The sequence below is a fragment of the Channa argus genome, chromosome 3 (assembly GCF_033026475.1).
Source record: "Channa argus isolate prfri chromosome 3, Channa argus male v1.0, whole genome shotgun sequence".
Lineage (NCBI taxonomy): Eukaryota > Metazoa > Chordata > Actinopteri > Anabantiformes > Channidae > Channa > Channa argus.
In genome coordinates this window covers 15,022,542-15,035,404 of record NC_090199.1, presented here as the reverse complement: position 1 = coordinate 15,035,404, position 12,863 = coordinate 15,022,542, and the positions used below count along the sequence as shown (strand labels likewise).

Here is a 12,863-nt window from a genome sequence, read left to right as displayed (position 1 = left end):
CATTGGTTATTTACAGATTCACAAGTTGTCTAAGATTGTTTAGCTGTCAGCTATTTCTAAAACAGCATTTAGCATAAAGAAATAACCACATGCTATGGCCTTTCTGCATGACTGACAACAGCATAGAAGTGGATGCAATGGATAACATTCAAAATACCTTCTGAAAACATGAAGCCCCTAAAGAGTTGTAGCATTATAACTATAATAACTTGAGGTTTGACCTTGGCAGGTATTAAGGCAATGATGTAAAATAACTATAAGTTAGATCCATACGGGAGGACCCCATAAGGGGAGAAACTTTAAAATTCTGAGTGTGTAAGATTAACTGACTACTTGAGGGCCCCATAAGTGGAAGACTAGAAACACAAGCGAATGAGCATATGAGTCACTTAGGTTAACTGGATGCAGGAGGGCCCCATGAGGGAAAGACTAGGAAGATTTGTCAGGTTTACTCTTATCCATCAAAAAGCTTTTTTGGAAGAGCAGTGAACAAGTCCCTATCTTCATATGAGAATTACACAAAGTACAGGTGAACAAAGAAAGTATGTGACTAAGTGTGTGCATTGCTTTATTACCTGTGTGCTGGGATCATCTTTGTTTGAATCCTCACACGTAGGATGATCTATAGGGGATGTATCGGTCTCAACTGCCAAAGTAGGAGTCTGCTTGTTTTCCACCTGGTATTCAGACCAAAATCAAAAGCACATCAAGAACTGCCAGACATTGGTTATTTACAGATTCACAAGTTGTCTAAGATTGTTTAGCTGTCAGCTATTTCTAAAACAGCATTTAGCATAAAGAAATAACTACATGCTATGGCCTTTCTGCATGACTGACAACAGCATAGAAGTGGATGCAATGGATAACATTCAAAATACCTTCCGAAAACATGAAGCCCCTAAAGAGGTGTAGCATTATGACTATAATAACTTGAGGTTTGACCTTGGCAGGTATTAAGGCAATGATGTAAAATAACTATAAGTTAGATCCATACGGGAGGACCCCATAAGGGGAGAAACTATTAAATTCTGAGTGTGTGAGATTCACAGATTACTTGAGGGCCCCATAAGTGGAAGACTAGAAACACAAGCGAATGAGCCTATGAGTCACTTAGGTTAGCTGGATGCAGGAGGGCCCCATGAGGGAAAGACTAGGAAGATTTGTCAGGTTTACATCAAGAACTGCCAGACATTGGTTATTTACAGATTCACAAGTTGTCTAAGATAGCTCAGATGTCAGCTATTTCTAAAATAGCATTTAGCATAAAGAAATAACCACATGCTATGGCCTTTCTGCATGACTGACAACAGCATAGAAGTGGATGCAATGGATAACATTCAAAATACCTTCTGAAAACATGAAGCCCCTAAAGAGTTGTAGCATTATAACTATAATAACTTGAGGTTTGACCTTGGCAGGTATTAAGGCAATGATGTAAAATAACTATAAGTTAGATCCATACGGGAGGACCCCATAAGGGGAGAAACTTTAAAATTCTGAGTGTGTAAGATTAACTGACTACTTGAGGGCCCCATAAGTGGAAGACTAGAAACACAAGCGAATGAGCATATGAGTCACTTAGGTTAACTGGATGCAGGAGGGCCCCATGAGGGAAAGACTAGGAAGATTTGTCAGGTTTACTCTTATCCATCAAAAAGCTTTTTTGGAAGAGCAGTGAACAAGTCCCTATCTTCATATGAGAATTACACAAAGTACAGGTGAACAAAGAAAGTATGTGACTAAGTGTGTGCATTGCTTTATTACCTGTGTGCTGGGATCATCTTTGTTTGAATCCTCACACGTAGGATGATCTATAGGGGATATATCGGTCTCAACTGCCAAAGTAGGAGTCTGCTTGTTTTCCACCTGGTATTCAGACCAAAATCAAAAGCACATCAAGAACTGCCAGACATTGGTTATTTACAGATTCACAAGTTGTCTAAGATTGTTTAGCTGTCAGCTATTTCTAAAACAGCATTTAGCATAAAGAAATAACCACATGCTATGGCCTTTCTGCATGACTGACAACAGCATAGAAGTGGATGCAATGGATAACATTCAAAATACCTTCTGAAAACATGAAGCCCCTAAAGAGGTGTAGCATTATGACTATAATAACTTGAGGTTTGACCTTGGCAGGTATTAAGGCAATGATGTAAAATAACTATAAGTTAGATCCATACGGGAGGACCCCATAAGGGGAGAAACTATTAAATTCTGAGTGTGTGAGATTCACAGATTACTTGAGGGCCCCATAAGTGGAAGACTAGAAACACAAGCGAATGAGCATATGAGTCACTTAGGTTAACTGGATGCAGGAGGGCCCCATGAGGGAAAGACTAGGAAGATTTGTCAGGTTTACATCAAGAACTGCCAGACATTGGTTATTTACAGATTCACAAGTTGTCTAAGATAGCTCAGATGTCAGCTATTTCTAAAATAGCATTTAGCATAAAGAAATAACCACATGCTATGGCCTTTCTGCATGACTGACAACAGCATAGAAGTGGATGCAATGGATAACATTCAAAATACCTTCTGAAAACATGAAGCCCCTAAAGAGTTGTAGCATTATAACTATAATAACTTGAGGTTTGACCTTGGCAGGTATTAAGGCAATGATGTAAAATAACTATAAGTTAGATCCATACGGGAGGACCCCATAAGGGGAGAAACTTTAAAATTCTGAGTGTGTAAGATTAACTGACTACTTGAGGGCCCCATAAGTGGAAGACTAGAAACACAAGCGAATGAGCATATGAGTCACTTAGGTTAACTGGATGCAGGAGGGCCCCATGAGGGAAAGACTAGGAAGATTTGTCAGGTTTACTCTTATCCATCAAAAAGCTTTTTTGGAAGAGCAGTGAACAAGTCCCTATCTTCATATGAGAATTACACAAAGTACAGGTGAACAAAGAAAGTATGTGACTAAGTGTGTGCATTGCTTTATTACCTGTGTGCTGGGATCATCTTTGTTTGAATCCTCACACGTAGGATGATCTATAGGGGATATATCGGTCTCAACTGCCAAAGTAGGAGTCTGCTTGTTTTCCACCTGGTATTCAGACCAAAATCAAAAGCACATCAAGAACTGCCAGACATTGGTTATTTACAGATTCACAAGTTGTCTAAGATTGTTTAGCTGTCAGCTATTTCTAAAACAGCATTTAGCATAAAGAAATAACTACATGCTATGGCCTTTCTGCATGACTGACAACAGCATAGAAGTGGATGCAATGGATAACATTCAAAATACCTTCCGAAAACATGAAGCCCCTAAAGAGGTGTAGCATTATGACTATAATAACTTGAGGTTTGACCTTGGCAGGTATTAAGGCAATGATGTAAAATAACTATAAGTTAGATCCATACGGGAGGACCCCATAAGGGGAGAAACTATTAAATTCTGAGTGTGTGAGATTCACAGATTACTTGAGGGCCCCATAAGTGGAAGACTAGAAACACAAGCGAATGAGCATATGAGTCACTTAGGTTAACTGGATGCAGGAGGGCCCCATGAGGGAAAGACTAGGAAGATTTGTCAGGTTTACATCAAGAACTGCCAGACATTGGTTATTTACAGATTCACAAGTTGTCTAAGATAGCTCAGATGTCAGCTATTTCTAAAATAGCATTTAGCATAAAGAAATAACCACATGCTATGGCCTTTCTGCATGACTGACAACAGCATAGAAGTGGATGCAATGGATAACATTCAAAATACCTTCTGAAAACATGAAGCCCCTAAAGAGTTGTAGCATTATGACTATAATAACTTGAGGTTTGACCTTGGCAGGTATTAAGGCAATGATGTAAAATAACTATAAGTTAGATCCATACGGGAGGACCCCATAAGGGGAGAAACTTTAAAATTCTGAGTGTGTAAGATTAACTGACTACTTGAGGGCCCCATAAGTGGAAGACTAGAAACACAAGCGAATGAGCATATGAGTCACTTAGGTTAACTGGATGCAGGAGGGCCCCATGAGGGAAAGACTAGGAAGATTTTGTCTATGATAGCTCAGCTGTCAGGTATTTTTTGCATCATTGTATTACTACTTTACCTTTGAACTGGCATCATCTGTTTTTGAATCTTTATGGGAAGGATGGTGTATAGGGGAAGTCCCAATTACCACAGCAGGGGCCTTCTTGTTTTTCACCTAGAAATCAGATGAAAAATAATAACTTTTAGGGATATCACTTAATCTTAAAAGAACATGGATACACACATAAATTTACAAAACAATGGAAAAATATAAAAGTTGTTACATTAGTCAGTACAACTTCACACGCAAGTTAGTATGCCCTATTTAACCAACTCACCTTTTTACGCCATGGCCATTTTGAATCACCATAGTTGTAATCAATTTCCTCTCCTATCTCTATTTTCCTAACTGCAAAGAGGCACAAATGTGGCTTGCCATCTACTATGATTTTTTTCATGATGCAGTTTGGAGATTTGCCATTGTCATTTACTAATCTTCCAAGAGAGCCATCTTCCTTGGATGCATCAATACTAAAAGGTATAAAAGGTAAAACATTCAAATGTTAGTTATTTTACAAAAATCAGGCTTCACAGTGTAAACATATTTAAGAACCATAAATAATGTGTGATAACAGAAACTTCTAGACTGGCTCAGTCTAGTTTAAAATATCAATACTTAGAAGTGATAGCTTGAATAAGATTTCTCCTTCTTTTTGTAATTCATCAACTATTCGAAACTTTCAGCTCTTAAAGACTTTCTACATTTCTTCAAAAGATGTTTTGTTATAATCTTACCACCAGTGATGATTTTGCCACTCAAATTCAAACAGAAATGTACTCTCTATCTCTGTGTAGTGTCTTGACTGGCATTCTTCCACTGATATAAGTTGACCCCTGTACTCCAAGACAAAAGCACCTGGGTCGACGGGCTGGCTAGCGAACACTCCTCTTCCTATAAGGTTATTTTAGATATACATTTGATTAACAGAAACAATGAGCTGTCTTAACCTTTAACATACAGCATGACCCACCTCTTGTCACTTAAATGTGGTGCAACAATAACAAGAAAGAGTATAGCCTACTTCCTTTACAACCAACAGCTAGACCTATTGAGTATCAGCACAATGGCTTCTCTGGAAATGCCAATATATATCTGTTTCTAATATGTAGCATAAATATTTGCTTTAATATATGTATGAAATTAATAGTAATAGTAAAAGACCTGCTATCCCTGAGGGAGGACATGAAGTTAGTTGGTGTGAGTGAAGAGGATGCAGAGGATAGAGTTAGATGGAGGCACATGATTCGCTGTGGCAACCCCTGAAAGGGAGCAGCCGAAAGGAAAAGAAGTAAAAGACCTGCTATCCCTTACCTTTGTTAGTGTCAATATATCTTTCTATAAACCCAGGCTTGTCCCTTGAAGATTGAATGTAAGACTTTGCATCCTCAGCAGGCTGTAGTCTTGAGTTCCGTTTACTCATTATGGCTCTGTGAAACAGTTTTTAAGTCATAACACAGGTTATCTTATTAACTAATCACCTGAGTATTTTAATATTTCATGGTATATGGTCTATGTAGATTGCTCAACAGAAACCCAGGAATATTCAAAATAGCAGACCATAAATATAAAACACGAGGTATATTCAAACAAACAATAGTCAAACAAATTACTCCCTCTCCTTCTTTGCTAACCTGTCCTTTCCTAACCATATTCCTTGAGATAGGAAAAAACTACTGTGATGCTTAGAGAAGAGAACCCAACAATCCAATGTTCCAAAGATGATCTACAAAAGGTTTATTCAGGACACCTAGCGAAACATATTACTTCATTAAAGCAGGGATTTCAGCATTTAACATAAAACTATTTTCATAAATGAAATACAGCAAAAAAATTGGATTTAATGTAAATTAAGTAAAGGTTATGTTCCAGCGTTAATTTTACTGTTATCATTACAGGATCATCTTTATATATGGAGGACTTTAGTGCTTTCTACAAGATATTATGAAAATCCTGGAGCTTAATGGTAGGAGGATTCATCTCCAAGAAGAGAGAACTGTATGCATTTATACACATAAATCATTATTAAAATGTATTGATTAGGCCATTTATAACTTATTTCTGACATGGAGACAGTATAAACAAACAGAATCTAATATTTATTATTTACCTACCCTTTGCACAAGTGACATGCCAGATTCACACATTATATAAATGGCATTCTAAATATTACATAACATCCATCTTTATCAAAGCTGTCATATTTATTTTCTAATAGGTAAAATTTAATTTGTTGACCAAGGTAAAAATATATTTTTTTGTCATGAGTTTTCTTTTTTACACAGCAGGCTAAACTTATGAGGTTATTTGTGGATAATGAATAAAAAGAAGTGAAAAAAGTCAGCTAAAAACCATCACCTTCCCCTCTACTTCTCAATGATCCCCTTGAGCAAGGCCAAAATCTGAATCCTACTAATTTTTACACATTACCATAATAAATATTAGGCACTTGTACTTCAAAAAGGGGAAAATTTGCTCCCACCCCCATTTGCAGTACAGTTCCCACCCCTTAAAGTCCAAGTGAATATTGTCCTGAAGAAACACCGAACAATTTTATCAGTGTTATCATTTACTTAGCTAATGCTAGCGCTAATGCTAGCGCTAATGCTAGCGCTAATGCTAACGCTAGCATCTTGCATGAGATGGCACTTTACAAACGAGTTAAAAACGCTCATTACCAGCTCTTTGTTAGCATTGATAGTATTTGAGGTATAAGTTGACTTACATTTCTTTATTGTCTTGTATTACTGCCGTAGTGATTTTGTCCTGTTTAGTCCACAAGAAGCATGCGGTCTTCACCGAGCTGCAGTCATGGTGCATTCAAAGCCCGCAACAGTGTGGGTCTTTTCAGCATGTATTTCTTTTCAATGTATTTCTAACTAAACCTGATCCTTTAACAAAAAAGCCTCTTCCCATGATTTGAAGCAAATTGATTGATTCTTTTATTTCCTTATGGATCAATATTTGTCATACATGTAATTTTATGTATTTTGAAAGTTTAAAAGTAAGATTTTAGTGACATGTAGATGTACAACATGTGTGACGTACGTGCCTTAAAGGCAACTAATCTCATCTAGCTACGATCCAAATGAATATCTTATCTTATAAAATCAATTGTATTTTAACCTTCAGAGAAAATGTGCTAGATACGTATCTATAACATTACAGCAGTAGCTACCGAGCTATAGATCACTTTACAAGCTGTAAGCTATAACATAGCTAACATTAGAAGGTAGTATGGTGTTGCTAACATTACCAGCCAACATGCTGTAGCTAACTTTAGCAACTATAAATTTATATTACAACTTCACTTTGTACCCTGCTTGCAACTCTGCAGAGGATAAAAAAGTTAAAAACTGTAAAAAAAAAATCAGAAAAGAAACCTACCTGCTCCCTTCATGAAGTTTTCATACTGGTAAATGGCACAATATTCTGTGGTTTGAGGAAATGGGCGTGTATCCCAAATTGGTGACGGTGACGGTGAAGTAGCCAATCAAATGTCTTCTTATCATCAGGGCTGTACTCTGATTGGTTGAAATGTTACACACTTCCGAAAGTGTGTATCTTTTGCAATACCAAGCCCCTAGCACTAGTTGGCAGTACTGAGGATAAATTTTACACACACTTCACACACACTTTTCCAAAATTTCTGACCTTGTGGGCCAAATGAAAAAAAAGCAAGAGCAACATTAGGGGAGGCTCCTGAGCTGCTTTTTGAATGAAATCTTTGTGGGGCCCAGCATTTTGGGCCCCACAAAGGCTTTGGGCCCCACGCTGTTGGTGGGCTCCTTGCCACTGGGCCTCACCAAGTAAGAATTGCAAGTGCACACACACACACACACACACACACACACACACACACACAAACTGCAACCCGGGCACCAAAATGTGGCAGTTACTGGCAAAGAGACTGTGCCCAAGAACAATTTCTGTTTATTGGGCTGTGTCAAAATAAATACAATATCTGACAAAGATAGGAGAAAGACAAAGAGCAAAAGGGGTGAAAGATGAAAGAATAGGGATGAAAAAAGAGAGCAAACACTTCCAAACAAAAGCTGAGATCCATTTCTATATCGTCAGCAGTGAATATGAGAAGTCATGCATAATCTGTAGACTTCCTTGACTGGTTATTGAGGCTTCATGCATGTTTGCACTGCATTTTACCTAAACACCATATGTGTTTAAGTGTGTGTGTGTGTGTGTGTGTGTGTGTGTGTGTGTGTGTGTGTGTGTGTCTGTTCTGCATTCCTATGAGCAGCGGGATGGAAAGACGGGACATGAAAGCAAACAGTGATGGCCATTAAGTCTCCTGGACACCAGCCAGACAGCACACAGGCATACACACACACACACACGCACAAACATAACCATAACTGCAATTAAATGCAATTTAATCAGCAAATTTATCAGGACTGTACTTCATGAGACTTATTGTTTGTGAAAACTGTAGTGTATACTTTATAATTTTTATTACATCATTATTGGTAAACATGAAGGATTATAATACTATAGGTTCAATCCCAAGTATTTGTTAAAACTCATCCCTATAGTTTGTATTCACTTTTTACTGTTTCTACTATGAAATAAAGGTACAAATGCCTATTACATAAAACAGTCAGTGCTAATACGTTTATATTTGCCATGTTGTATTTGTGCATTTACAGTAAGTCAATTAAGTACAAATTTGAGTACTTGAGTAAAGTAACCCACAATCTGAAGCTACTTATCAACCAAAATGTAATGTTAATTACATGTGTATGAGTTACAAATAATAATTTAATACCTAGGTAAATACTTACAGTAGTCATTCTGCATAAAACGTAAGGGTTACTCATACAGTTTGCTACTACTTCAATCAAAACTAAAATATTAGACTGTAATTTACTATGGGTGATTCCACCACCACTGTTGAGATCTAACGCTCAAACGTTTTACATATTCACCAAAAGATTTGTTCATGTTTTCAAGCACCTGGTCAACTTCATTAAAATATTTGAATCAAAGAAAATCTTTCTTGTATATTTTTGTGATAGGGAATATTGTGTTTTTGTTCTCTTTACATCCATATGTATTTTTTTCTGAAGTGAAATATCTCTCCTGTATCAACAAACAAGCCTGTGCTCACAGTGTTTGATAATATAAAACATCCCAGAGAGCCGGGGCTAATTTAGCAAAGCACATCAAATTTCCACTGAACAAGTTCAGAAATTTCAGCTTATCAGGCTGCAGCTGAGTTCAGACTTGACTGATGCCACTGAACCATTTACTGGCCATAGTACAACACAAGTTTTTGTGTTTAAAGTACAGCCTACCAGAATGCTATGTCCACGGTGAAGCTGTGTACCATATATTGGGATTGTGTTGCGTTCAGAGCCTAATAAGTGACTTCAGACAGGCTACATACCTGCAGTGGGGATGTAGGTGGTGCTGTGCGAGCAACAACACAAACATGTCAGTGCTTTTTGAAGCCCACTGCTGTTAAATTAGATTAGTAGCGTGTGTATGCATGTGAGTGTATGCGTGTATTGCTGGGTGCACTGTTACATATTAGTTGGTAATGCATTCAGCAGCTGTCACACAAATATCCACCCTCTTACACACACACACGTAGCACACAGAGACACCAACACACCTACTGATTAACATTACCAGAATACCAAACTCCAACCCTGACCTCTGTGAGATTGACTGCCACGATGACTGTTTTAAATGCATATGTATGTGTGTGCATTCGTAATTGTGTGTTTGTGTGTTTGTGAGTGTGTGTGTGTGTGTGTGTGTGTGTGTGTAATGGAAGAAGTGGACTGATGTAATGAGGCTGTAATAAGGCTGAAGCTTAATCCTAGTGAAGACAGACATAGACCTCTACCCTAGCACTCATACAAACACACACACACACACACACACACACACACACTTCTACTCTACCTTCCTTCCTTCCTTTCCACATTCTCTTCCTCTTTTCCTTCCTTCCAAACTTGCTTCAATTTCTCTTTTGAGTTTACTCTCCATTTCCTACCAACTCTTTTTCTTATCACCCATTCTTTCCTTCCTTGACACCTTTCTCTTACAAACTCTATCCCCACCTGCCTTATTTCTGGGCTACTTTTCTCTCATTTACAACATCTCTTTTCTTCTTTCTACCTTTTTCCACTGTTTCCTTTTTCTCTCATTCCCTCCCTCCACTCTTCTCTCCATCCTTTCTGTCCTTTTCCTGTCTTTTCTGGTACCACTTCCTTAACTGAATACGTTTTCGTCCTCCTTTACTCTGTTTCTCCAGAGAATGGTAAATGTTCTGCTTATATAGCACTATTATCGAAGGGGCTTTACAATGCTGCTTCTCATTCATCCATTCACACACACACGCACTCACACATCAGTGATGGTGGCTGCCATTCAAAGTGCTCACCTGACTCACCAGGAGACACTTGGGGTTTAATATATTGTCCAAGGACACTTCAACATGTGACCAGGAGAGACCAGGAGGAGTATCACTGACTCATAGAACAACTGCTTTACCAACTGAGCTGCAGAAGGTTCTTAAAGGGCTTGTATGCTTCCTTTAACTCCTTCAAATTAATAGGGCACTAAAACATGACACCACGCACCTACACGCACACACACTCACACACAAACACACACACACACACACACACACACAAAAAAAAAAAACATAGTTTAACATAACAAACGTCTGCAGTTTTTTTGAAAAAGAAACATATTTCCCACCACATTTTATTGTCCTGAGGTGGCCTGGCAGAACGCATCTACTTTCTCCTTTTGTCTCTCTCTTTATGTGTCTTTTGCGCAAGCGCACACACTGTATATTTCAACACACACGTGATTTCCTGTCTGGTCCAGGTTTTTAAATTAGAGGTTATTTTCTCTATTGTGTTTCACCAAAGGAAAGGTTTTCCTTTGAGCTTTTTTCTTTAACACCCAAAATCTTGCATAAGACCATTTAGCACTGCCATGTTCCTAATCTAAGTCCCTTTTCACGACAGGTCAGGTGAATCAGAGTGAAAATTGCTTTTTTGGAAAACTCAAAATTTAGTCTCTCCAAAAGTAACATAGAAATGAAAATGAAAAAAATACCCACATTACCAGGTTTCATGTTGTAATCTTCAGCCTTTTTCAGATAAGTGCTCAGCCTATTTACTGATTGAAATAAAACAACACTGACTGAAATGGCATCAGCTCATGAGTTGCTCGAAACACTGTTGGTTAAAGAATTGTTTGAAGTTAATTGAAGTGGGATTGTGTTTATGTTTGATCTCAAAAGAGTCAAAACATAACCCACTGCTGGTGTATGACAAACTTAGCATGTGATCATTTTTACTAAATCTCTACATCTCTGGACTTTCCCTGAACTTGATGCTGAAAGTGGAGAATACCACAAAAATCGCTCAAGAGATCAAAGCAAAGTCCATTTGTGTTGTCAGTTACTTAGCAACACTTTAACCACTTGAACACCAATCACACTGAACATTCAATTTCCCACGTCGACAAAGAAAACTCATGAGTTTTGTTTGAAAGTAACATAGACTTTTCCCATGGAAAAATCATCTGTTGCTCAGCAAGTGATGCGTTTATGTTTCTAGCTGCAACAACAGTGGTTTGCTTAGAATAAACAGAACAACCACTATGACAAAAGTGTGTGACCTGCAGGGTTGTCAGGTTCACAACTTGGTAAAACTGAGCTATGCGCACAGGCTACATTTCGCGGAATATTATTTACAGAATGGTTTTGTGACCCTTTTGACCCACCGGCCTGAGTCTGACTGCATAAAAAATTGAAAAAAAACACAAAGACATCTTGAAGCAGAGATTACATCTGCACCAACAAGGAATGTCGTGCAAACATGGACCCCATACTAGGTAATTGACTGCCTGATTAACAGGTGATCTGCAGGAAAGGTGGCAGCAAAAATAGAACAAAAGTGACCGCTGGTATGAAACACCACAAGTATACCACTTGAAAAGACCACAGGCCACAGTAGCACATTGAAGAGGCTGGTGTTCTGACAAGTTTCTTTTTACTGCGGCTGTCTTGGGATCCCCCAGTTGAGGCACTAGTTAGGCACTGGAGCAAGGTCCCTAACTAGAAATAGAGCATTCTAAATACTGACAGGCAGCACTTGAGACAGACCTGGGAGTGCAGGGGTCCTACTGAGCTATTGTCATCCACACACACAGGTTAACAAGACACTGCACCCGCCTCTAACCTCTGTCTTTCACTTTTCAAACATTTTGTCCTCTTTTGTTGGTCTTGCTCTCACATACAAACCCATTTACCCCTCCCCTCCTCCTCCATAACCTTTTATCTGTTTTCCCTTTCCTTTTTCATTGCTCCTTTCAATTTCTCATTTTACAGATAAAACAGAAAAGACTGAGCTGTGAATAAGAAAAAAATTCACTAGTAGGAAATAAAGGAGCGATTCCTCGTCTCCAATAATGACTTTATTCCCACTGCACGTTTCTTTTTTTATTGAATTAGGCTGTTCCTTTTTATTCTACTCATCATCATTTTATGTCTCTGTCCCTCTCTCATCTCTTTCTCTGGGTTTTCGTCCTTTCTTTCTCACGTCCTCTCTCTCTGGTGTATACAACCATTCAAAACTCTAGGTTATCATTTCAAAAGCTTTTCAATTCGAGGCCTCACACAGGAGACGGCATAAAGAGGCTGCCCCAGGGCGAGCATGTGCATGCCCACGTATGCATAGACACACAAACACACGCATACACACATACACTAAGGTGCTCATGCATGCACATGCAAAGGTACGCACACACACGCACACACACACAAATGAACGAACA

General features: G+C 38.4%; 2 protein-coding genes across 7 annotated transcripts in view; both read right to left on the bottom strand.

Moving 5' to 3' along the window:
• slit2 (slit homolog 2 (Drosophila)) overlaps positions 1–12,863 on the bottom strand; it is a 96,991-nt gene that overhangs the window by 49,776 nt on the left and 34,352 nt on the right. The window lies entirely within an intron of this gene.
• On the bottom strand, positions 1,126–7,901 carry LOC137124317 (histone-lysine N-methyltransferase set-1-like). Of its 2 annotated transcripts, none has more exons than XM_067499174.1 (7): positions 6,769–7,901; positions 5,358–5,473; positions 4,781–4,937; positions 4,324–4,516; positions 4,065–4,160; positions 2,954–3,055; positions 1,126–1,866 (listed from the first exon to the last, which is right to left on the bottom strand). In XM_067499174.1, the coding sequence occupies exons 1-7, from the start codon at positions 6,861–6,863 to the stop codon at positions 1,693–1,695; spliced, it is 933 nt and encodes a 310-aa protein (XP_067355275.1). In that variant the 5' UTR covers positions 6,864–7,901; the 3' UTR covers positions 1,126–1,692. The 2 variants fall into 2 exon arrangements, with proteins under 2 accessions (XP_067355275.1, XP_067355276.1); XM_067499175.1 differs by having other exon boundaries at positions 7,431–7,901.